This window comes from Volvox carteri (genome assembly GCF_000143455.1).
Source record: "Volvox carteri f. nagariensis unplaced genomic scaffold VOLCAscaffold_11, whole genome shotgun sequence".
Lineage (NCBI taxonomy): Eukaryota > Viridiplantae > Chlorophyta > Chlorophyceae > Chlamydomonadales > Volvocaceae > Volvox > Volvox carteri.
In genome coordinates, this window is record NW_003307554.1 from 1,810,861 (window position 1) to 1,836,710 (window position 25,850).

Here is a 25,850-nt window from a genome sequence, read left to right on the forward strand (position 1 = left end):
CACCGAAATCGTAAGCATTCAGAAGAATGTCAACAACGCCGTACACGGTTGAACGGGAAAATAACGGATAGCCCGAATGCTCCAAGTGTATGGCAATCCAGGCAGTAGTTAGTCTAACGCTACCGTAGGTTGTGCGCTTATGCTTGACGGCAGTACAGCAAGGCTTGTTTAGCAGTCTCTGTGCGTAGCTTGGCCCCCACACGGACAAGAATGAGCAACTCGGGTGGGGGCTTCCTCTCAAAATTGAAAGCACTAGATGCATATCCCAAAATCAATGAGGACTTCTTTACGAAGACGATGTCGGGCGGCATCATCACGATCGTGGCCTCAGTTGTGATGGTTTTGCTATTCCTATCCGAGCTACGTAGGTGTAAAGCTTACCTAGACGTTTTTCAGTAGTAACGCGCTTCAAGCTGCTATGTAGCCAACGGGGTTGCCTTGAACAGGACTGTACATGACGACGCAATCAGTGCATGAGCTTTCAGTGGATGTGGGAAGGGGAGAGAAGATCCAGATACATGTGAGTATGCGTGTGCGTCGGCTGTGGCTTTTGCATGATGTCACCTTGTAACCGGTGAACTGCAACGCAAGCTGCCTTATTTCAGCTGATGTTTCCTATGTGTTCTTCCACAGTTCGACCTAACGTTTCCAAAGGTCCCTTGCTCATGGCTGAGCCTGGACGCGATGGACATTAGCGGCGAGCTCCACCTTGATCTGGTAGTTGAGACTTGACCCGTGTTGCGTGAACTTGTGTGCACGGAAGTTGGTGTGAGTGATGTTATGCAGAGCGGTTGACACGTTAACGGTTGGACTCGACAGGACCACGACGTGTATAAGCAGCGGTTGAGCGCGAACGGGTCGCCCGTCAAGGAGGTAGAAAAGCACAACGTGGAAGCTACGAAGAAAGTGGTGCCTGTGAACGGGACTGAGAACTCAACAGCAACCCCCGTATGCGGGAGTTGCTACGGGGCGGAGGACAGGCAGGGGGACTGCTGTAACACTTGCGACGAGGTAAGAAGGAAGCGCAAGGAGCTTGGCGAGAGGGTGATGAAGGGTGGGGAGCGCCACTTCCTGGCGGGCGTAATCAAGTCGTAGTTTTGGGGGCTCCAGAGTGCATTTGTGCCCCGCGGGGAACCCAGTGGAGGCTGGAAGTTGACATGCCCTTGCGGGGTAATGCATCCCAGATTGGTTGCAAGGCGAGACTGCCAATTATATCGCCAATTACTCCGCAACACGTGTCGTACGGTCAATTGACGTGACTTATGGAGCACTACTCCAGGCACCGGTTGCGTTCAGCCACCATTGGTTCCATGATTGCTAGGGCGATAGACAGTTTTTAGTAGACTCCCTCTGTCTATGAAATTCAGCAGCTGCGGCGGCAGCAATCCGAGTTAGGAGATCATCGACGTCATGCGGCGCCCTGGTACCCACACACACCTGGGGGCATGGTCGCGCTTTGGTCCCTGCGTGGTGCAGGTCCGTGCTGCGTACCGGCGCAAGGGCTGGGCACTGGCAAACGTGGACCACATTGAGCAATGCGCACATGACCTGTACACGGAGAGCATCAAGGAGCAGACTGGGGAGGGCTGCCACATGTGGGGCATGCTTGAGGTAATGCCGCCTGCCAGGAGCGCATACACCACTAGCATGTAAAAGGTCATCATAATAGCGGATTTCGAATGGCACAGCTGCTAGGCGGTAGCACGGGTTCCTGGTGTGTTGGAGTATCGCAGCCGGCGAGGACCAGGGAGTTGTGTGCCCTTGCGTTGTTATCGGCGCTGTCCCGGGTAGGGTTGTTGAGATTGGCGCATGGAGGGTGTTGACAGGGCCGGTAAGGGACTGATGAACTTGAGCCAGAGGCGGAGTAGGAGTGGGTCGATGAAATTACTGTCATGCTTTCTCGAAACCCTCTACAACTGTAGCTTACCGTGCGGAATCGGATTCCTGGTTTGTTCATTTGCAGGTGAACAAGGTTGCCGGCAACTTCCATTTTGCCCCGGGGAGATCATACCAGCAGGGCAGCATGCATGTGCACGACATTGCCCCTTTCGGTGACGCCGTCATTGATTTCCGTCATACAGTAAATAAGCTCAGCTTTGGGGCGCCCTATCCGGGAATGAAGAACCCGTTGGATAACGCCAAGGCGGGCTACAAGTCCGCGGCTGCGACGGGCATGTACCAGTACTTCCTAAAGGTGCGTGGGATGCGGCCGTGCAGTAGGTCTGACAGTTCGAGCTCTGGTGTCGTAGGCTGGCTGTCGCATCACTGCAGCTGAAGATCGATCTCAGATCATCCTTGTGAAGATCAAAAGTGAAGGGCCAAGCCTGGAACAGGTGCAACAGCTCAGCGCTGGTTCCTCGCTGACGCTGTGTGGGTGCATACCAGGTTTATCGACCTGCGGGTACACACATTACCTGGATAGTACTCATATTACGCGGTATTTGGCGTATGCGGTGCTCCTTCCTTCCTACACAAAACCCGAACCCTTGAGACCTCCGGATTCTGAGGGATGTGCACCATCCTAGCCAGTACGCCAGTAGCCGGGATGTGCAGCTTAGCATTACATTATGCATTGTGGTGGAAATCTTGGGGCTACCATTGCTTTGGTGTTTCAGGAGTATGGTCCCTGTGTTCGCGACGCCTACAGGTGGTGCCCACTTCCTACACGGGCATCGACAACAAGACGCTTGCCACCAATCAGTTTTCGGTCACGGAGAACTTCCGGGAGTCGTCGCAGGGCGGTGCCGGTAAAACCCTACCAGGAGTGTTTTTCTTTTACGATCTGTCGCCGATCAAGGTCCGCATCGTGGAGCACAGTTCGTCCTTTTTGTCGTTCCTGACCAGCGTCTGCGCTATTGTTGGAGGCGTTTTCACGGTTTCCGGCATTGTAGACGCGTTCATATATACGAGCACACGCTTGATACGCAAGAAAATGGAGCTGGGGAAATTCAGCTGATCGGATCTTTTGATCGTTTGCAAACGGCTTTGACGGGTTGGGAAGTGAGTTGGCGCTGGGGATGAGCGTACTGACGATTTGGCAGTACAGCTGAAGTCGCGGGCCAAAACGTTGGTGTGCATTGCCAATGGCCGCAGACACGGCAAGACGACGGCTATGATGTGGCAGGCGTTATGGATTGGTTTCAAATGTCATTAGCACAGGTGCATGGATGAAATGTGGACCCCCTAAAAGAGGTGCTTTTTGTGTGGGTTTTTACGGACTTGGGACCCCCTAAAAGAGGTGCTTTTGTGTGGATTTTTACGAACAAATGCCGATTCGCTCGTAGCATGCATCGGGCCACTGTAACAGAGTTTGTCCTTTAATCTGCGGGCAGTACATTTTTGCGGCAAAGGGCGTGGTAGCGTGGTACAAAGAATAGGAATGCTACATTTGAACAGCAATTATGTTAAATGCACTGTAATGAAAAGCATGCAAAAACCTTGCAGGGGGCCAACGCCGTACTCAATGACAAATGTTGCGAGGCTGAAAGATTGGAGCCCCACGCGCGCCCTAGCAAAGTGCGACGGTGCTACTACTGAGGTGCATATGGTTTGGAGCTTGCGTTGCTGGTGGGAGTCTTTTCAGAACTTGTAAATCCGTGTGCTCTCCTGTTCCATATTGCTATATCTTTGCTGCTTGCCATTTACCATTACAAAAATACAGAAAGGAAATGGTTATGACTTATGACTTATACGACATGGCATGAAGATTTGGTGCAGAATATCTAGGCTTGGGATTTCTAAAAGTATCTGTACGGCGCCAGAACCCGTTTCCGGCATGCCGCTCTGTACCGCGGATTAAGCTGGCTGCTGCGAATGATAATTCTGTAGGTTCTACGATTAGTTTCGAAACATTATTTTTCAGCGTTGACTACTTGGAAGTAGTGCAGTATCCTTGCCTGCTAGGTGCCGCCGACGCTGCGGGGCGGTGTTGCTTCCACTAGTACTTCTTTGCAGAGTCACTGTGTGCTGTCGTATTACAATTCTTCCAGCGTGATAGCGTATCGAGCTTTAGCGGCGAGCGTGGGTTAGCAAGTGTGTGGCGGGTAGTACTCGAAATTTATCGGCAGAAGTGCTAAAGGTGCTAAAGGTTGTTTTTTCCATTCTATGTTAATGATTTCTCGTGGCGGCTTAGGCTATCAGTGACCTCCGACTTGACTACATAACCACGGACGCAAAGCTCGGGGCAGCGGACACGGAACAAATGCAAGCCACGAAACAGTTTTCTCCTGGCGACAAACAGAAAGAATGCTTGGAAAGTACAACCAAACTTGGGCGGGTCGACTGCGTTTCGGTGTGCGAGTGCCCGCCGCTGAGACTTTCGGAAAGCTCCGCAAACCTACTGTCGCCGACATGTAGCCAACTGGAGCTTGCGGATTACAGGTCGGTAATTTTTTTGTTACTTTTGTTTTGAGTTCGTTTGTGTGCATACGACCAGTTCTAGCGTCATTGTGGACTGACTTGCTTCTCACGTACAACGCAGGGCTGGCATATGCAGCCCTGAAATTGGGTGTCAGGAAAATGAGCTGGAGCTTGTGGGCTTCCAAGTTGTTGGACAGGGTAGGTTCTGGGGAAAGCATGTTTCCCCCTCACAACCTTACCTAGGCTGCTGGCGATTGCACTTGGCTCTCTCGGGCGCTACGGCAACTACAAAGCGTGACGGGAGGTTTAGATGACGTCCGCAACCCAGACAGGAATACCAAGCGGGACGTGGCAAGCGGCCATGTGTGTGTGGTTATGGGGTTGCTACAGTGGGCTCCAGAGTCGTAAGGAGTGGCTATGTGTCCGGAAACGCGCGCGCGCTAATCCTACCACATACCACCACGGACCGCATAATCGCAGCAGGGCCTGTTTGCATGCTGCTTTTTGCTAGCAGTCAACTAGGGGCGCAAGACAACCTTTGGAATCACAACTGGCCTGCGTCCTGCTTCTTCAAAATACGCATTAAACGCCCCCTCGTGTTCGTAGGTATGCGGCCCACGTCATCTGCCTCGCTGACCTGCAACAGCTATGTGTCCCCCTCCTCCGGGGACTCCACCCCAACTTCCTTCGCGGCCGACACGGAAGCGGACAGCGCCACCGACTACAGCGCCACCGCCGCCCACACTGCTGACTACAGCGCCTCCTCGGTGCTCACACTAAAGCCGTCCGCATGTGTTGTTAATAAAGACGCCCTACCAGGGCTGTCTTGCGGCGGCGGCAGTGACAGCGACGGCACACACGGCGGCAACAGCCCCGCGGTGGAAGGCATGGCGTCCGGCGAGGTTTCGTACGCCAGTGATGAGGACGACGGCAGCCCCTACCTGCCGCGAGAGATACATCCTTTTGATGTGCAGCTGGCGCGCATGCTCTCGGCCGTGTCACAGGCCGCCGGCGCCAGTCCCGCTCAGCTGCTGCAGCCGCTGCTGAATTTCGCGGCGGAGGACTACCAGGTGCGGTGCGGTGCGGTGCGGCGGGGGGGGGGTCTGCGCGTGCCGACGTGGAGGAGTGGAGGAGTGGTCTAGCCGTTTGGCAAAAATAGAGGACGCCCGCCCTCGTGCGACATGCGAACAAAGCCGGCCAATCTAAGAAATATTGACACGCCAATTGCCCGTTGCCGGTCAAGGGTAACCTGTCGTTGCCATGCTGCTAAGATATTCTTATCAGGAAATGGCTTGGAGGTGTGTTGTGTTGCGCAGCGCGAAAACCTATATGTATGTGTTTTGTGATTTGTTCCCGCCGTGGACATGGCACGTCTCCGCTGCGTCCATTCTCTTCGATCGATCCTCTCGGTGCCAAATATGTCAGTGGCCTAACTCCACCAACAAACACATTTGTGCCCGGACGGCCACACTGAATGTCACCACAAGCAGGACTTGGTGAACGCGCTTGTGGAGAGCGGCTGCGGTTGCGTGCACCTGCTGGCCTGCCACCTGCACAACCTGCGCACAATGGCGGAAGAGGCTATAGATAACTCGTCGCCAGCTGCAATCACAGCGGCCGCTGCCACAGCCCGTGCCGACGCGGCCGCAGCTAATACATCTACAGCTACAGCTACAGCTACATCCGCAAAGGCCGCGCAGGCCGGCAAGGGCGCATCCGAGCGAGGCATCGGCGGCAGGAAGGGCAGGGCCAGCACCCAGGCAGCGAGTGCATCCTCCCCGGATGCGGGGCCCGAGGATAAAGCCGCTCAGGAGTCCCTCCGTGCTTCCATTATGGACCAGTACCGTCGTGTCGTGTATCGTCTGGTGGACACAGCGCTCGGGCTGCTCAACAAGGACGCGGGGCATCTGCCGCCGACCGTACAGCCTCCGCCGCCACCGCCACCGCCGCCGCCATCGATTGGTCGTGGCTGCGGCGGGGCAGGTGCTACTAGCAGCGGCCGGGCCCAAGCAGAGCAGCAGTTGGGCCGGTCGAGGTCTGTTCCAGTTTCTGGCTCCGCGGCTGCCGTCGCGGGAATACCCACACAGGCAGTCGGTGCTGTTGCTTCAGCATCGCTGCTGCGCAGCGGGCAAGGCCAGAAGGTCATGATGCCAGGCGCTCCGACGTGCATTAATTCCGTCTTATCATCGAACAGCACAATGATTTCAAGGGCAGCTGGAGAGACAGCAGGGATTGGTGCAGCGCCGCGAAACACCGGCGTTCCTGCCTCTGTTTTCGCTGCATTGGCAAATGCCGCAGACGCCGCGCCGCCGCGAAACGGCTTCGTTGACGCCGTTGACGTCATGCAAGCCATGAGGATGCAGCAGTTGGCGCCGAGCACCGCCCCAGATGTCGTGGAGGCGCTGTCCATACAGCACCTCAGCGGCGGCGCCGCCGGCCCTTTGACGACAGCAGCAGCGGCGGCGGCTGCGGCGGCGGCAGGACCATTGTTTACGGGCCCCACATCCAGCCTGGCAGCCCGTGGGCGTAGCTTGTCGCAGTCGTCCGCGTTGACTGGCTCTGGCGTGATGCCTGCGGCTTCTGCCACAGCAGCGGCCAGGGGCCGTGCAGCGACCGCGGAGTCGTACACAGGTGTCGGGGCGGGGCTAGGGCCCCAGCTGGTGGGACTCGGCATCGCGCCGGCGGCCGCGGCGGCGGTGGCGTTGCGTTCCATGGCAGGCGCCAATCCCCGGGGCGGCGCCGTTGCAAGCCTGGCGCAGGGCCTGCAGCGACTGCAGCCCGGTGATACCACCACGGCCCTGCTGCTGCAACAGCAGCAGCGACTACACATACAGCAGCAGCAGCAGCGGCTGCAACAGCAACTGCAACGGCAAAAGCTTCAACAGCAACAACAGCACCTGCAGCAGCACCTGCAGCAGCAGCGGCTGCAACAGCAACAGCGGCTGCAACAGCAACACTTGCAGCAACAGCTGCTGCAGCAGCAACAGCTGCAACTTTTGGAGTTGCTAGCCGCGGCGGATACCGCTGAGGGAACAGACACGACGCACGGCGATGTGCCCTTTGGCGCCATAACCGCACAGGGCCTGGGTCTGCCCCGGGGTTTACAGGTCCTTTCGCCATCGGATCTGGCGCCGCCGTCAGCCCTGACGGCGTCCTCGTCGGCGAATATGCTTAACGCCGCCGCCGCCGCCACAGCGGCGCAGCTGATGCAGGCGTATGACAATGCCGCTACGTTGGCCGAGCAGGGCGTCTGGCGGCCAGAGGATTCCCTTGCTGCGCTGCAGTGGCAGTTGCCGACAGCGGCTGCGGTGGCGGCTCCGTTCGGGGGCCCCGTCGGCGGCCTCGTCGGACCCCTATCATCTGCTGGATGCGAACATCCGCAGCCTGACCATCAGCAGCAGCAGCTTATGATGATGATGCAAAGTGGCCTTCTGCCAGCAGCTGGCGCTGGGACAGTGGGTGGCAACGTCGCAGCTGTTGCGGCGGCGGCTGCTGCTGCTGCTGCTGCTCTGCCGTACGGCACAGCGACCTCCTTCCCTGGCGTCCAGCTTCCTGGTGGCTGGATTGTGTAGAAATCTTTTTCCGACCTGCCTGGAAAAAATGTAATACAAGGACCATATGGAGCTGGTTGAAATGCGGGGTATTGTATATTGTGTTTTTTCGTCCAGCTGAGCACTCCCTTAGCAGCTACTGTTCGTTGGTATAGTGGGCGGCCTTTGTTGTTCTGGCTTTGGTGCATCTGCCACATGTTTGTTAGGTACGTGTCGTTTCTCGGTTGGGTTTTGCAAAGTGGCGCATGTGCTCAAATGCCCCTCAGCCGTATATCAGTGTCGAATGAGGCCGCCTGCACGTGCCTTGTCGACAAACCTTCGAAGCTATGGTTTCGCACGTCTGCTTCTTTATGTATGCGCTTTCCCTGAAGTATTGGAGTTCTTTGCATGGGCTATCTTCTATCCCCTCCCGAAGTGGGGCGCCGAGAAGTCCGGTGTAGGATTGCGGTCCACCGGGGGGGGCGGCTCCCACATCGGGTGGCCGCGCTGGAAACCTGAAGGCCTGTGCTTCTTCCTGCTCGTGGTGGTGGCAGCTGCTGCCCTGCGTGGTCCTGCCTTGGCGCGATGTGCGTGACCACTAGCCAGCAGCAGTGGTGTCACGAAACTTGGGCTGGGGCAGCATATTATAAGAATTGACCCCTCTCCCGCTTCATCTCTCACACCTTCGGAGGTGGGGTTGCTGGTGGCCCTACCAGCTTTGTGTGCCTCTTGGGAGCTCAACACGCACTTTCTTCGCTGACATCATCCCTCAAAACTGCATAACATTAGTGGTTTGATGGTCATGGTTTGTTTGTTTGTTCGTATGTTTGCATGTTTGTTGTTGATGATTTTATTTAAAGTTGAGGAAATGAAATGAGCAATAAGGTGTGTTTGCGGGCGAAAGGACCATATTATGCACTCAAGCCTTTCTGCCATTGTGTCGCCATTGTTTGTGTTTGCAAAATCGAGAACTCTGGGGAAAAGGGCGGCAGAGCGGTGTGGTGAGAATTGTCGGCCGTTGTGTTCTCCCCTAGGGCCTCGCCGCCGCCGCCACCGCCGCGTACCGCTTCCATTCACTCCGAACGATACCTGTTTATCAATATCATCCGTACTTTGTTAGCTAGCTGCTGCTGAAAGATTTCATCGGCACATGCGGCGGTGAGGAGGCGGTGCGGTGCCCGATGTGCCGTACGGTCATCAACTTTTGTCGAAGTCACCTCCGCTGCCGGGCCGCTTGTTTGCCGTACTCTTTGTGGAATTTTTGTCGTGGGGATTGCGACGACGTGTGATGATGGTGATATGCGGTTTTTATTCCGGTTTCTTTTCAAATTCAGTTTCAGGTTTAAGTTTTAAATTGGTCAGTGTAGGGTTGGGCCGCGTTGGGCAACGCGATGGATACCAGCGGGAGCCCACCAGCCGTATGTTCTAAGTCGAATCCTGAGCTTGTGCGTGCGTATGGACTTGGCAAGACTGGCTTGACGTGTTCCGCGGCTGTTTACAGGCTGACGTGTCACCACAGTTTCGTGCTATGTACATTGGCATTAATGAAGACTTGGTGGTGGTAATGGTGTTGGTGGTGAGTTTTGGCTAAGGCGTTGTGCGTTGTATGCGGTTTCGTGCCGGGTCTTCCCTCCTCCCGCCTGTTCCCCTTTCAGTCGATCGCTCACTCTTGAGCCTGAAGAGCTCGTAGCTACGGAAGATGCAGCAGAAGGTCGCAGAAGCTTTCGTTAGTAGGTGAAGTAAAGCATACACATGGCGTGTCTGCTCGCTGCAAGCTGTCTTATATGTTTTGAATTTTACGGCCTCCGATTCGTTTCGGGCCGATTCGTTTTTGGATGAGGCCCGTTTTCAGCTCTATCCGGTGGGGGTTGTTGGCACGGGGTCTGCAAGACGCCCTGTGGTGGTGCTGTCGGAGGGCAAGCCTGGAAGACCTGTGCACGGCCATATGCTGACCGGACAACACTTAACTGTCACCATGCCATCGTAGTTTCTGCGCTGACGCTATTAGAGGAGGAAGATTGGCCCGCGGACTGCCTATTATAACAGCGTAGTACACACATATATACATATATATTTTTATAAGACGGGTTTACCCAAGAGCTTTTAAACCCACTTGAGTTTGGCAAGTGGGGAGGCCTTTGCAAACGTCGCTGCGGCCACTGTTGGTGAAAGTTTTGCCGTTTTTTATGTGGTCCAAGTTGTGTCGGTCAATACGTCGCTTGTCGTGCGGCGGCGCACTCCTGCCATCAGTGAGCATGTTGATTTGCAAAAACGTGTATTCTGTGTTTGGTATACGGCAAGTAGGCAGTTTGGAATGAAGGCTCGTTTGATATTTGTTATGGTCTGTTTGTGCTCTGCTAGTGTTGGTGAGGATAGCTCTCGCGCGTATATGCTTTTGGCCAAATCTTCGGCAGGAAACGGTGGGTGTGAGTGGTTCAGTAGGGGTGATGTGAGCGCCTCGAGGCCACCGCTGTCCCTGTGCCCAGGTGTCCGATGCTGACGGCGCATTGCACTGCAAGGCAAGTAGGTCTCGTCCCTGGTAACCCGGCTGGGCCCAAAGGGGATAGGATAGGGGGGCTGCCGGTGTTGTGCGCCGTGTGTTTTTTCATGCTGACGTCAGCGTGCAGCGGCGGAAAGATCTTCCCGGCTCCCCGCGAACGTCGTGGTTGAGTGTGCTCGGGTGTGTAATGCTTTTTTAGTTATTTAGATGTATGTGTTGACATTCTTTCCGTTCGACGGCTTCCATTACATGGTTCGTTGGGGTTCGTTCCCCCGTCGGTCCACGGTCATATGCCAGGACACAGCTGGTTTGGACCCTGTTTAGTTTTTAGTGCGGTCGCGTTCCTTAGGACGAGTAGGTGATTATTACCTTCGGGCTCCTGGGCACTGCTTGTGACGGCCAAGTCGACTTTAGGGTTGATATTATAATTTTGCACGCGGCAATCTGCATCTACTTTGACGCAGTTTGCTCGGGCGGCCCGTTTCGGTGTGTGTCGTTGTGTTGCTTTTGACTGATGTGCTGCGACCGTTCAATGCGTTTGCGCAGGGCCCATCAGTTCGGGGCTCCGCTACTGACCGGCTCTGTTTCGGGCGCTTCCAATATATGTTATTAAATCACGCTACTTGCCACGCTTGTGAAGTATTAAGGCTGGCATGCAGCGAGGCTGGGCCGTACAGGCAATGTGTTGCGCATGTATGCTTTTTCTGGCGGAGGAATGGAGTAGTCGCTGTCATCATGCGGATGATTGCTGGTCCTGAGTTTTTGGGCGCTTTCGGAGGCAAATATTTTCGCTAAATTTTGTGTTTTTGTTACTACCCTCATATGCACATTTCGTGGGGTTGTGGTTCACCCGGATATCCTGATTGGGGATATGGTGAGGCTGCCCACTATCACCGCCATCGCTATTATCACCGCCGGCTGAACAATGTTCCTTGAAAAGTCAGCTCTGGTGGTTGTATCATTATTGTGTGCTTGTCAAGTCAAGGTTTGTGGTGGACGATTGGATTTACAAATAAACACGGGTGGATTCCTAATTATACCTTGATCCTAATCTGTCAGTTTAAAGCCTCGCAACACTGACTGCCTCTGCCTCACAGCACCGTCGGCCGGAGGGTGCTGGCACCGATTGCGAGATAGCTCAGCCCGTCATAAGGAACCCATCACTGCTTACGCGGGCGCATGGACTGGCGGCAGGGTGATGCTTCCGAACCTGTGGATTAAATCTGCGGCGGGTGCCTCTTGCACCCAACCGTTTCCATCCGCAGCTACGGCAGTTTCAGCTCCTCTCGCAACAGCTCAGTTGCGTGCGCGATGCGGCCCTCGTCTCATGAGTCGCGCTTGTCTAAGCAGCCCGAACACATGCCTGCGTGCCCGCCTTTCCCTAGGGGGGAGCACTACCTACCCCAGAGACTTCCTGTCGTGCTCATGTGTGTCGTGTGTCGTGCTCAACAACTCACTTAACCCGTGCGCTGAAGCTGTCTTTCCGCCCCCCGGTCATTGGGACACTTCGACTCGCTGCGCCAGGGACTGACCTGGCACAGCACAGCGCCCATTACGCAACCAAAAGCGGAAAGCACAAACAACGCGACCGATCGTGGCTCCGCTCTCCAGCACCAGGTTATTGCTATCTAGGTCGTGTATCGAGACAACTGTAGGCTTTCTTCCTCCTACATATAAGAGTAGTGTTGCCTTTCTCCTTTCGCCAGACTTCAGCACCCTTGCGGGCACGCAGCGGCAGATCTCGACAACGGCACCGACTGGAGCTGTCCCCGAACGAACGAACGAACGAAGGCGGCTGCAATGCGGCAACCAGCGCACCACAAACTCAATCAGCTACAAGCAATATCGGATATACGTCGCGCGCCGAGCAGTTCCTATTAAGCAACAAGCAAGCATAGAACAAACACCCGCAGCAGCAGCTTTGTAGAGGATTAACCCACAAGGGACGGATGCTGCATCACACCAGCAGCACCACCAGCGATCAACACGTCCATCGGCCCGCGCGCCCCTTCCCTCTTCCGGCCCCGCGCCTACCGTCCCCTTTGCCCCACCGTGGTGTGACAAACCTCGTCCCCAACCTTTCCCCCACGCGGTGCGGTGCGGTGCGGTGCGGACGGGACCTCACCTCACCGCGTCCCCCCCCCTCGTGTACCCGATATACCCGCACATTACCGCACTCGACAAGGGCAAAAGGGCAGTCGAACAGGAAATGCTCTTTCCTGAAGGGGCACAAGCACTGAACACACAGCGCACAAACAATTCAGGAAGCAATTATTCTGACCCATAGCTGCACGTCCATTCACAAAGGCCCCAAGGCCCGCACAAGCTATATCTTATACTCACCGCGAAAGGAAACCTGCAATAAAATAGTTATGTATACTATTACACAATAACTTATAAGCCATGTCGACCACGCGGAAAAGGCCCCGTATGGGCCGTTTGGCAGTCCATAAAATCCAACGCAGGACCTCAACAGAAGCAAACGCGATCCTAAAGCAGCTCTGGGGCCCTTGCTGGCGTAGTAGCGTTCATCCAAGCGAGGGCCCCGCGGCCAGGGTGGTCAACTACACTTCGCCTCCCTCTAGCAGACGGGTGAGTGGGTGGGCACACAACACATGGGGGTGAAGAGGATGTGGGGCGAGGGAGTTTTCATTTAGCATAGACAAGGTCAGGAAACAGCGTCGCTGGTCGTCAAGGTGGGTAGATGTACCCCGAGGAACAGGGGCTACACTGTTTTCCGGTAGCGACTCATGCACGCAGCAACAACGGCAAACAACATTCGTTCGGTTGCGTCATCCTTTCACTATGCACAACAGCATAACTGCACAACCAACCCCTCTCCTTCCACCTCTTCAAGACTCAGCTTCCCCAGCCCACCCCAAGGAAACTCCCACCTCTCCACCTAACCACGCACGATGACTGCCCCCCTCCGCCGCTCTCCCCCCCTCCCAACCTCACTCAGCCGCAGCACTCACCTGATGCGGTGCAGCTGCGTGGAAGGGCCTCGGCGTCTGTCCGTCTTCAAATGACGTATTTAGGGATGCCGTATTGTTCCCAGACCTTGCCACTCTCCGGGTACCAGCCCACGGATCCCTCCCGCAATGCGGGGGGCAGGTACACGGACGAGTCGACGGACGCGGGGGGCGCTGCCATAGCCAAAGAGAGGGGCGGGTGCTGCAGCAGGGCAGGACAGGGCAGGACAGGGCAGGACAGGGCAGGACAGGGCAGGACAGGGCAGGACAGGGCAGGACAGGGCAGGACAGGGCAGGACAGGGCAGGACAGGGCAGGACAGGGCAGAGCATAGCAGGTCAGGGCAGGACAGGGCAGAGCATAGCAGGTCAGGGCAGCATCCGCATCAGGGGTTGCAACTGCGGGATTGCATGAGCGGCAATAACGGTTAACCGCCTCGGCAACGGCAAAAGCAACAGCAGCAGCAGCAATGAGATGCGGATTCACTTCCGTACCGAGCTTGCCACCCCCATCCCACCCCACCCCATCCCGCAGCCTGTCCCCTCACCTCCAGCGGCCGCAAGTACCTCTTCACACACAGGCGGTGGAAAGCCACAATGGCTGGTGTGAGGGAGCACCACAGCAGCGCCGCCTGCATCCAGCCCCCGTTGGTGAGAAGCACCGCTCCCGTGAACAGCTCGCCGACCAGCAGGTAGCCGGTCATGTGGGAGAACACCACGGGGAACATCTGACCGCCTGAGGAGGTGCAGGAGGAGGTGCAGGAGGAGGTGCAGGAGGAGGGCAGGAGGAGGAGGGCAGGAGGAGGAGGAGGGGTTGGGGTGGTCATGGGGATACGGGTGAGGAACTATACGTCACGTGATGGTGGTGGTGCAAAAGTCAGACCACCACCAACTGCTGACGTCCTCGGACAGCAAAGGGGTAATGGGGGGTTACGGCGGGTTTAGGGGGTTTAGGAGGGAGGGAAGGCGGGGTCGGGGGGGAAAAACAGGGTCAGGGGGACGGCCAAAGGGACTGGGGATGACTGCGGAGGTCTCTCCCCATCAATGGACAAGGCAACTCCAGGGGGGCCGTAAGCGGGTGGGTTGACCCGGGAGTGGAGCGGGAGCGGGAGTGCAGGCTAGCAAGGGCGAGGGGGAAAGCAGTACCATGGGGACAAAAATGTGGCGATAATGGAGCAGCAGTGCAGCAGCGCTAAGAACGACGTCACCAGTACCTTCACCTCCCCCCCATGTCCTGACGGAAACCCTGCTTCCTGACCTCCAGCTCCTTCCCCCCTCTCCCCTTTCCCTCCCTCCCTCCCTCCCTCCCTCCCTCCCTCCCTCCCTCCCTTCCTCCCCCCACACCTCAGGCCTCACCCGACTCGTACTGTCGTTCGAAGATGTAGACAATGGCGTACCTCCAGGTGATGTACGCCGTTATGAAGAACAGCAGGGCGATGGGCGCTATGAGGGGGGCGGTTACCACGTAGGCCAGACCCACCATCAGAGTCTGGAGGTGGAGGAGAGTCAGTACGTGAGGGGCCGACAGCGGCGCCCCCGGGTGGGGGAAAGGGGGGGGGGAGGGGACCAAGGGGATGAAAGGAGGCGCCCAGGGAAAGGAACGCCGGGCTGCAGGCGGAGGAGACTGGAACGTTCGAGACCGGGATAGGGCCAAGGACAGGAATGCGAACAGAGGACGGGAATGTAGGGACGAATATAGGGGCGTGAGAAGTCAGGAAAGATGTGGTCGGAGGCCACGGTGGCCGGGGCAGGAGGACGGCAGGTTTTCCCAAAGCGAGTCTTGCGTTGCGTGAATAAAATTGGGGTTAGAGCTGGTGGCCGATTGGTGCTGGTTGCTCCTTTCTCGTGGTGGCTAGGAAAGGGCTCCGGAACCAGGAGTCCTGTTGCGTGTCCCTTAGTGGGATTTAGCAGTGGGGGGTTTACTATGACGACGATGGGTGGATGGAGTTGGTTTTGATCCGGCCGGGGCGGTTGGAGATTCATATCTTTTTTTACACCGTACGGCGGTCCTGTGGCGCTGTCGCTGTCGCTGCTGGTACTGGTGCTGCTATTATTACCGCCCTTACGTGTCGACTCCCCCTGTATTGCGCGCCTGTTACCTGGAAGACTCCGTTGTAGAAGGAGCTGAAGCGGTAGCCGGGAGGGGTGTGTATGAGGAACACGTCCTGCCATGAGCTGGGGATTAGGTGCGGCGGGTGGGGTCAGGGCGGGTGGGGTCAGGGCGGGTGGGGTCAGGGCGGGTGGGGTCAGGGCGGGTGGGGGAAAGACGAACCACGAACGCGGGGGGACGGAGACCGCAGGGGCTGGTCAGGGGGAAAAAGCTGGTCAGGACGCAACAAATGGCTCCGCGCCTCCTTACGAATGTCCGGGAGGGGGGAAAAGAAATCGTTCCTGCTCCGGAAAAAAATCATGAAATCTTGAGCCAATAGCTTGTTATTCGTAGAAGGAAATTTGTTGTAAAAATTTATCTATCGGTTCTTCTTTTGATCAGGATTTTCAATTTCGTGCAGATGTGTACAGGGACGCATCCCCCATTCCTGCAGAGACCCACATCATCCCCTCCCCTCCCCTCCCCTCCCGTCCCCTCCCCGGGTCCCCTCCCCCCCCTCCCCGCCCTCCTCCTCGCGCACCTGGGCAGCGCGGCCCCCGCCCCGCCCCTCATGATGGCCCCCGCCATGGAGCCCAAGTGGGGCCAGGCCACCCGCAACCAGTTGGAGTAGAGCCCCTTGGTCAGCGTGTAGTGCATGAAGAAGTTGGAGGCGGTTGGGAGGGCTGCGGGCGGGAGGAGAGGGGGAGAGGGGGAGAGGGAAAAGTTAGGGACACGGTGCAGGACTGGCTGCACAGAACCGACGAGGTGCGGGTGCGTTGGAAGGGAGGAAGGACGGTTGGCGCATTGCCCCGCGCAAGGGGTTGGTAGGGAAGGTACCGTGTGCGCGGCGTGTAATGTCGTGTTGTGTCATGTCGTGTACTGTCCGTACCCTTATGAGCCTGCGCTGTGAGGAGGAGGAGGAGGTGCGCTGCTGAGGGTCTGCTGTTCACGAGGAGCTGCTGTTCCCCAGCCCCCCGTCCCTCTACGCGAGTAGGGACCCCCCCCTCTGCGCCCTCCCGCACTGCCAGGCCCGTGTACCACGCACCCACCCACCCGTGCCGATCCGCAGTAGCAGCTTCCCCGGGTCCTGCAGGTAGGCCCCCAGCTGCTGGAACATGCCGCCCCCCACCACCGCCCCCAGGAACATGTTGAGCAAACTCCACCAGAAGAACCACCGACTCATCTGTCGGTCCATGGCGGGGAGGGACACACACCTGCGCCAGGGAAAGGGGGAGCGGGCGGGCGGGAAAGGGAGGGGAGGCAGCAGCGGGAGGGAGTACTGTGTACGCGTCAAGGCCTCATGGCTGCTCATCTCCATACCCTGGCCCTCTGTCTCTCTCTCTCTCCCCCGGCCTCGATTCCTCCCACCCGTGCTTCTCATTTCTTCCCATCCAACAGACGCCTACATACGCACACACACATACACATACACAGATACAGACACAATACAGGCACAATACACAGGCACAATACACAGACAGACAGACAGACAGACATCCTTCTAACCTGCTCTGAATGGCGGACAGCAGGTACAGCACCATGGGCAGCACCCAGGCGTTCCAACCCAAGGAGATCAGCGCCGGCAGCAGCCCCGTCAGCAGGCTCCTAGCCAGCCGGGCGTACAGACTGTGGGAGTCCCGGCGGTTGCAGAACCACGGCCAGTACAGCGCGTTGAGCTGGGGCGTGCCGCCACACACGGCCACTGGCAAGTTGGCCAGGGCGCCAGTGAGCACGCCTATGGGGAAGACCAGCACCGCCAGCAGAGGCAGGGAGGCCAGCAGGCGGGCGGCACGGCCGGTGGGCAGCGTCCACAGCGCAGGCCAGTACACTGAGTCGGGTGGCGGGGCTGTGGGGAGGAGGCGGGTGGAGGGGGGAGGAGGCGGGTGGAGGGGGGAGGAGGCGGGTGGAGGGGGGAGGAGGCGGGTGGAAGGGGGAGGGGATTACATGATCTAGAAGTCCTAAGGCAAAGAAACGACTGCCGGCGCCCAAAACGCCAAGGCGGTTAGGCGGACGGCGGGCGAAAAGGAGAGGGGTTTCGGAGTGAAGTGAGAAACAGGGAGTGCGTGCGGGGTGTTGAGGGATGGACATACATATCTAGACGCATGGTAAAACGTGGTTATGACAGGAAGTGCTGTGTAGAATTGCGGGAATGCGAAATCGTGGAGATGGAAGCTTGCGCAGGAACGGAAGTGTGCCCGCCTCATACCTCTATTTACCTGCACATGCCCGGAAGTGCAGCGGCTGCGCCCGACTGGGGGGCGCCAGCGGGCTGCATTGCGCCGCCACCGCAGCGTCACGCTGTGAGGAAAACAGCGCAATGTAGGCCCGCCGGGTGGGGCTGCGCAGCGCTCGGGCTCGCTCCAATAGGATGCGGTCCTGCAGCCGCCGTACCGCCGCCGCAGCCCGGCGGATCGCTGCCGTGTGGGTGCTGCCCGGCGGCGGCAGGTCCGGCGGCGCCGGCAGCGGCTGAAACCCCCCTGCCGCCGCCGCTGACGCACCGGCGGTTGCGCACGCCGCGGCAGCGGTGGAGGACGATCCGGCGGTTCCTGATGGCAAGGAAGAGGACGAGTCGGCGGCCGTGGAGCGTACGGCGACGTGCGCCGCCAGCAGCGCCCCCGCCAGGTTGCCCATGGCGGCAGTCCACTGGAACAGCAGCTCGTCGACGGCCTGAAGATATCATACACCACATTGCCGTAGGACAGAGAACACAGAAAAGAACGGAGTCCATTACAGCAGACATGCCAAACAGCCGCCTTGGCCTTGGCTTCATTATGGGCGCCGATCTGATCTGATAAAACATCAAAGTGGCGTGTTGATTGCCTTAGGTTTTTGACTTATTTCGGCACCGGCTTCGGCATGGACATTGATGTTGCGGGTTCTGCTGTTTTCCTGTGTTCCAATCCTCCACCAATCCTCCTAAAGCCTTTCGGGAGTTTAGAAAGTAAGCGGGGGGTTTCCTGCGTGCGCGTGCATCATGTCAAAACACCTGGTGGGGTATCCAGCGCCATTCCTTGTCTAAACCGGGTCCCAACTTCTACCGGTTGGTGGCCCGCCAGATAGCCACTTAGCCAGCAGCAGCGGTGGTGGTGGTGGTGGTGGTGGTGGTGGTGGCTACCTGGAAGAGGGAAGGTGCCGCTGGCGGCGCGCACCCAGCACCCAGCACTAGCCGAACCAGCGAGTCCTGGGCCCCCACATTCCTCACCCTGTGGCTGCACACAGGCACCAGTCGCTGAAAGCTATCCGGGAACAGCTGTGTGTAGTACGCCGCCACCGCGGCGGCCTCCTCGCTATCGTCCCATGGCACCTCCATCAGGGGCGGCGGTGCGGGCGCAGCACCGCTGCACGACCCACGCGCCGGAACGCCAATGGTTGTCCCAGCATCCGCCGCGGCGGGCCCAGACCCCAACCCCCGCACCCCGCCTCCTCCTCCTCCTCCTCCTCCGGCTGCTGCTGCTGGTGAAGCCGCAGGTGATGGTGAAGCTACTTCTTGGTCCACCAGGTGACTGGGGGAGCGGAAACCCACCAAGGCGTCTGGAGGTCCCGGCAATGGCGCCTTGTCCTCGCTCTGGCGCACGTCCCCATCCCCAGTACCTTCCCCCTGTTCCACACTACGCCGCGTAAAGGCAGTGGACAGCTCCACTGACTTTGCGTTGTACGGCACCTCCGTCATGTGGTCCACAGTGCCAGCAGCTGAGGCAGCAGCAGCTACACCGCCACCATCCAACCCAGGCGTCCGCACTGACTTCCGCTGCCGGTCATGATGATCGTTGTGTTTTGAAGGGTTTCGGAGCTCCCGTACCATGAGGACGGCACGATCCCGCAAGGGCAGGTCGCTTGGGGGCTGCAGCAGCGGCCGGTGGCGCCGCGGCCTAGGCAAGCCGCCATGGCCACTGCCGCCACCGTCACCTGCATCGACCGCCAACAGCGGGTTGTGCTCACCATCACTCCCCCCGCTGTCGCCATCGCCTTGACTGCCTCCATCGGAGCCCTCCGCCTCCTCAGCAGCGCACTTGGACCCGGAGCAGCCTCGCCCCGCTTCCCCTCTCCACCTATCTCCTCCCCTCCCTTGGCCTTTCCCTTGACTGCCGCCCCCCTCATCCCCACTGCCGCCGCTGATGCTGCCGTTACAGCTACTCCTCCAGCTTGTTCCTTGGGCGCTGCGCCGCTGGCCGCCCAGGCGCCGAGAGTCACCGCCGGGAGGCGGGTGTTGCTTCTGCTCCTGCTGCCGGGGAAGAGGACCCGCGGGGTACGCAACCCCAAGCCCACCTGCCGCTTCTTCCCTCGTTTCGCGAGCACAAGCGCCGTCGCCGTCGCCCCATTCGATGTCGCCCCGTACATATCGTCGTGGTGCCCTGTCCCCACCGTAGTGCTCTCCTCCTCCTCCTCCTGCTCCTCCCTCCGTGGAGGACCGCAGCACCGGCATGCCGATCAAGTTGAACCGCTCCACGGGTCGGAGCACTACGTCGCGGATCAGCACCGCGTAGTGGTGGCAGTTGACCAGATGGCTGCGGCCGCCGTGACGAACCTGACGGGCGACAGACCAACATCATCAGTAACTCATCGTCATCATCGCCATCGCTACCGTGGGCGCATGGAGGGGCACGAGGGGGGATTATGCGCGATCCAAAACTCAGAAACAAAGAGAAGGTGAGGATGTGTGGGTGGGTGGATTCATTGATGGATGAGGGGTCGGCCGCGGTCGGCAATGTGTAAGGCCAGAGAATGGCCTTACATAAGGAAGTGTCTTACGAAGGGAAAAGCACCTGCAGAGTACGCGGCGCTGCGATAGTGGTGCATATATTACATGTATTATACGTATATTACACGGCCGGCATGTGAGGACGACAAGGAGGGCGTGATCCTTGGCTGCAGAATTGAAGGCTGTCTTCCCAGCAGCAACCTGATCTGGAAAGGGAAAGATCGAACACGAGCAACAACACAGCGTGGAAAATGTGAGCAAGGACCGGAACGGCCATCATCAGGTTTTCAGGACGTGCCGGGTCTGTACCCTCTGCCGGGTCTGTACCCTCTGCCGGGTCTGTACCCTCTGCCGGGTCTGTACCCTCTGCCGGGTCTGTACCCTCTGCCGGGTCTGTACCAAGCCATGCCGTCTCCACAGCTTTCCTGCCAGTCTTTGCCCCCAGGTCCGTGTCCCCAGGTCACGAGGCTGCCGTTACCCATCTGCACACGTCTTCTCATGCGCGCGTGTGTGCGTACGTGCGTACCTTCATGAGCTGCCGCAGTCGCGCATTGCAGCGCCCCACCGCCAGGGGCTGCTGTTGCCACCCCGTCCATGGACGATCGCCATCCCCACCCTCGCCATCCTCCTCCTCCTCCTCCTCCCCATTCCCTTGCCCAGCCAGCTCATCGCAGCTGCCTCCATCATCGCCCGGGCGCATGCGGTGACGTCCGGGCCCCGGCGTAGTGGCACAGCTCCCAGGCTCCGCTGCAGCGTTGCCGCCACCACCACCGCTGCCACCGCCGGCTGCGCCACCACGGCTGCCTTTGGATACGCCGCCAGCATCGTCCTGCGCCCTGGAAGCAACACGAGCGACACCGTACGGCCGGCCCAGACCAACGCAACCACCACCACCACCGCTGGCATCAGCGCTGCCGCCCGTGCTGTCCACCGCTAGCGCATCGAAAACGGGGTTGGTCATGGATTCGAAGCCCAGCGGAGTGCGCGGGCCCTGCTGCCAGGGCGCCTGGCGGCGCTGCCGCCGCCGCAGGTCCCTGCAGAAGCACCGCTGCTCCGCTGACGGTGCCCAGTACCGGTACACCGGCGGGGACTGGCGGCTCTTGCTGGTATTGCCAGCGGCTCCAGCTCCACTACCCGCACCCACGCCGGGGCATTTCCGTGCCGTGGGTGCAGAATCATCACCCGCGGCCTTCCCTCGTGCTATTTGACAGGCCTGGCTGCCACCAGACGATCCCGCACCCGCCGAAGCCGCAAGCCCGCCTGCAGCCTGCTTGGCCCCCCCCTCAGTCTCTAACCCAGATGCCGATGCCGACTCTCCTTGGATGCTCTCGCCACCACAGGCAGATCCTCCGGACTCGCTTATGCCGCACCCGCCGCCGCGACTCCCCCCGCCACTAACGCCACCGCGGCGGTGGGAGCAGCCTGGCGCCGCCGTCGTCGCTTTGGCCTTCGCATCCCCGCCGCCTCCCGGCCCCAGCCAGATGCCCAGGCTTTTAGCCAGCTCGCGCACGCTCTCGCTCCAGTCGACGTGCGCCCTATGGCCGCCGGAGCGCCGCCAACGTGATTCCGGTTCCATGACATCCTCCGCACGACCCGTCAGCGCCATCAACATGTCCTCTGACGCCACCAGCAAGCCGCCGTACACTGCCGTGTCCGCCGGCGGGCGGCCCGACGCCACGGGCGGCAACGACGGGTCTGGGTCGACGTCGGCCGCCAGCTGCTGGCGAGCCCAGTCTTCCCGGTCCTTGGCCAACATCTGAAACGGACATAGATGCGGGTACTGATATACATGCGGGAAAGAGAGCCCATGTGGATGAGGGTTTTGGCCGGTGCATAGGAAAAAGGAAAAATAGGTTCAGGAACGTGTCACAGGTGTCATTTGTGAGGTGTACATCGCCTGCCCCATGCCATACCCTGCCCAGCCTCAGCCTCAGCCACAGTCTCAGGCAGCTGCTCACCCTAAGGGGATTCACCCAGGCCAGAAGGTTATCCGCCGCCTTGCTCCGTTCCGCCCGCTCCACAGCACTGATCACCACGTGTCGCAGCCAGGGCGCCACCAGCCGCAACCGCACACGCAGCGGCATTGAACCAGGAGCGTACGGCGCCCGCGGCGCCACCTCCGCTGCCACAGCTTCCGCCGCCGCGGGTCCCACGGCGGCAGGATCGTACGACATACGTGCGAGCCCAGCTGCGCGCTGAGCTGCGGGGCCCACAGATACGGTCACTGGCAGGCCAGCGGCTGCGGCCTGGAGGCTGCTGCTGCTCAGGTTCGGCCGCAAGCACTCCGCAGCGGGACCGTGCGGGTCGTGCCTGTGCAGCCCTGTGACGTGTGTGCTGTGGCTATGGCTATGGCTATGGCTGTGGCTGCGGGTGTGTATGGGCGGTAAGGCTACCATTCCATCACTGCCGCGGCTCCACGTCATGCTGAAGGAGCCGGGCCGCGGCGGCGCCTGACCCACCAGCCCCGCCGCCTCTGTCCCCAGCAGGTGCTGTAGAGAGGCGGAGCTGCCAAAAGTGCTGCATGGCATGGAAACGGCCGCGGCGGCCGCGGGCTCATCCCGCTTTTGGCAGCCTTCAAGCGTGTGCGCTCCCCGGGGTCCGCCGCCGCCTCCACCGCCGCTGCTGTGGGGTGTCCTTTGTCGGCGAGGGGGCTTGCGGTCCGGCTGCTGGTAATGTTGGGCGCCCGCCGCGTCTAGACACAACATGTACGCCATCCGTAGCTCCGCGTAGCTCTGTGACGACGGCAGGCGGGCAAACATGCGAAGGAGAGAAACCGCGCCGGCCCATATGGCCCGGTGGGGCCCCCCGCCCGCCCACCGAGAAAGTAAGAAAAAGAGCACCACCGCATCCCTCCGCACCGCACGAACCGCGCGCACAGAGACGAGACCCAGATGTGCGTATAGGGCAAACACACCGTCCTTTCCCCGTGTCCGGTCTTCGCGGTGGACCCATGATGGAGCTCTTCCTTCCTTCCCTAGCCGGCCCCGGCCCCCCTTCCCCCCGGCCCCCCTTCCCCCCGGGCCCCCCTCCCCCCTAGGGCCCCCCCGACCTGGCAGTGCACCAGCAGCACCCAGCAGCAGTAGGCGATCACCAGGTAGGTGGCCGCCGCGGGCAGCCACAGGATGGCGTGGCCGGGGGGCAAGTTGGAGATGGTGGTGCGGGACAGCTCAGCCACATTGGTGCCCCGGTGCAGCCGGTGGGTCACCACGTCGTCGAACGAGTAGTACGTGGGTAGCACTGCGGAACGAGTGCAGGCAGGACACCGGGGAGAAAAGGGGGGAAACGCGGGGGAACGCGCGCGCGCACAAAGGAATGAGGGCACCCGGGCATCACGGCGGGAAAGAGGAAGTCCGTGAGGTTCCTCCTGGGAAGCGGCACCAGCGCCACTCGTGCCTTTCCTTTCTCTCCTTCCTCTTAAAACCTTTTAAAACCCGGAGATGCGAGCACGGGGGTATTAAGCGGCGAGAAGTATCAAGTTACTGTAACAGCGACATTGAAGCGACGACCGCGGCCCCGTTCGCTCGCACTCATCGGAACCATGCCGCGCTGGCCTGTGAGTGCATAGCACACTACCGGGCGTGCCCTGGGGGCGCGCGAACCCGCCTAGACCCCACTTACGTATTCCCAGTGCTAGCACGGTCAGCACGGAGAATATTTGCAGACCCATTAGGATTGTCCGGTTGAGAAGCTGCGGCGGAAGGGAAGAGCGGTTTGTTGCCGGTTGGTCAGGAGGCCGCAGGTAAAGATGGGTAGAAGGGTGCGGCAAAGCTAAGCAAGCTGGCTTGCTGGAGCGCTGCAGCGCCCGACGCTGCATTGACAGTTCGTGAGCCGGGGTTGGGCTATAGCTGCGGCTGCTGCTAGGCAGCAACATAGCAGCTGATCGATTGCCTATCTCAAATCCGCTGCTCGGATAGCTCTTCCGTTCCGTGATCAAGTACAAAAAATACATGCCCATTTTCCCTCGAGGTGCCCTTTCGCTCCTCCGGTGTGAGCGGGCAGGGGCAGGTTTTGGATCTGGGTCGGGGGCGGCCGCAGCTCACCAGCGCGTCAAATCCCGCCGTACGCACGATGTCTGTGTCCGACATGCACATGACCGAAGTGGCCCATGACCAGGCCTGCCGCAGGCCCCCAAGCAGCAGCTGGGGAGGCTGCAAGAACAGGTCAGTGAGCTCCTGGGGCACGGGGCAGGTGAGTGCGCAAGGTGAACGGAAGTGAGTCGCGGGGACGGGACCGATAGGGGATTTTGGAAAGGGCCACGTAGCCTGTGGGGAAGGGGTAAGCAGTCACCGTGCGTAGGGGAACACCCCGGCATGGCGGCGGAGGAAGCCCAGGTAGTAGCAGCAGCAGCAGCAGCCGGCATGTGGAAGGACGGAATGTAAGACACTCGGCAGGGGGGCTTTTTGTTTAGGCGTGATGATCAGGCTTAATATTATACGGGCTACGGTGGGCTTTGCAGTTCATAATGCACGCAGCAGACAAAGAATAGTGCCGGTAACGCTACCAAACCCCGCCCCGAACTCGTTACCAGAACTCACCCGCCGGCGCTGGTAAACTCCCCCCACGCTCCTTAGGGTACCACGCATGGATATAAAGGCGAGCAGCGAGACTGCGCCTAGGATGAAGTTTAGGATGGCGCTGCGCAAAGGGGCGTGTCGGTACCGTGTCGGCACCGTGCTCGCGAGTATGCTACCAACTGAGGCACGCACCTTGCTTTGAGCTGGGTGTCAGAGACGACATACGGAAACTCGAATGCCGTGTGCCCATTGCTCACGTTCATGGTCATCTTTGCGGAGTTGCCTAGCTTAACCAGGTCAGCATGTCGTTATGCAGAGGAAAAATAGTGTATCAGAGCTTTGGATTTGCTTCAATACGAAATAAACGTGCTCAGCTGTCTGTCACTCAAGATTATGGAGTTGCTGCCATTTGTGGCAGGGCGAAATAAAGGAACAACTGCATAACCATATACGCGTAATCATTCTTATCTAGATTTAAATCGGAAAGCAGGTCACGCCCCGTGTTTGACCCTATGTCACGCTTCAACGCCCACATTATAGATTTCTGCGCTTAATCTCTAATTTCAGCGGACGCGCCTTGATCACCATGGAAAGCTGAAGGTGGCCTTCCAGAGCTGTGCAGTCTTCGGGATACCGTGCCGTGCTGTACATGTACAGCATGCGTGCTGTGCGTTGAACAAGAACAACAGGAAGTGTGCTCCGCCCATTTTAAAGGTAAGACTTGACACTGTTACATGCCTCCTTACAATCTTCCTGTTTCCAGACGAGCAACCGGCAGGATGCGCCCTCCAGTTCCCAGTGAAGCAAAACGATAGGTCTTCCTAGGGCTGAGGCAGCCACCTCTCTGCCTGGACAAGGCTAGCCGGAGACATTGCTGCGCAGCCCAAGCAAGGCCCTCCCTCAAGACAACGAGTTCCATCCTGTTCAACCTGATTTACGAAGACCTAAATGGACCCCTTCTCCCCCCGTACAATTTTCACGTTTTCTCATTGCTCCCAAACCCTGCTGTGATGTATAATTTAGCTTTCCTAGCATTGTGCATTCCTCAGTTTCTGCCCTACCTTCAAATTTGAACTGTATAAATTAAGGACTCTGCAAAGGCTCTGCACTCACGCCTGCTAGCCTATTACCCGTCTCAGCCGCTTCGCACTTTGTCTGCCCTTACTTAGCTGTCACATCTCCCAACTGC

The 25,850-nt window shown here is 59.0% G+C and overlaps 3 protein-coding genes across 3 annotated transcripts; 2 read left to right on the forward strand and 1 right to left on the reverse strand.

The window, feature by feature from the left end:
* Positions 1-210: 210 nt before the first annotated feature.
* Positions 211-3,319, forward strand: VOLCADRAFT_80399 (uncharacterized protein; the record flags this gene model as incomplete). Its single annotated transcript, XM_002948701.1, has 7 exons — positions 211-364; positions 447-520; positions 634-717; positions 820-1,011; positions 1,477-1,611; positions 1,964-2,194; positions 2,648-3,319. The coding sequence occupies 7 exons, from the start codon at positions 211-213 to the stop codon at positions 2,954-2,956; spliced, it is 1,179 nt and encodes a 392-aa protein (XP_002948747.1). The 3' UTR covers positions 2,957-3,319.
* Positions 3,320-3,840: 521 nt separating this feature from the next.
* Positions 3,841-7,931, forward strand: VOLCADRAFT_104078 (uncharacterized protein; the record flags this gene model as incomplete). Its single annotated transcript, XM_002948702.1, has 5 exons — positions 3,841-4,380; positions 4,481-4,557; positions 4,966-5,429; positions 5,850-7,019; positions 7,440-7,931. The coding sequence occupies exons 1-5, from the start codon at positions 4,202-4,204 to the stop codon at positions 7,929-7,931; spliced, it is 2,382 nt and encodes a 793-aa protein (XP_002948748.1). The 5' UTR covers positions 3,841-4,201.
* Positions 7,932-13,410: 5,479 nt separating this feature from the next.
* VOLCADRAFT_89203 (uncharacterized protein) lies at positions 13,411-24,930 on the reverse strand (the record flags this gene model as incomplete). Its single annotated transcript, XM_002948836.1, has 19 exons — positions 13,411-13,563; positions 13,908-14,095; positions 14,716-14,848; positions 15,426-15,534; positions 15,990-16,131; positions 16,502-16,662; positions 16,955-17,294; positions 17,665-17,862; positions 17,947-18,115; positions 18,651-18,752; positions 18,972-19,354; positions 19,715-19,973; positions 20,674-21,903; positions 22,106-22,879; positions 23,197-23,384; positions 23,766-23,835; positions 24,188-24,319; positions 24,683-24,782; positions 24,854-24,930. The coding sequence occupies 19 exons, from the start codon at positions 24,928-24,930 to the stop codon at positions 13,411-13,413; spliced, it is 4,908 nt and encodes a 1,635-aa protein (XP_002948882.1).
* Positions 24,931-25,850: the final 920 nt, after the last annotated feature.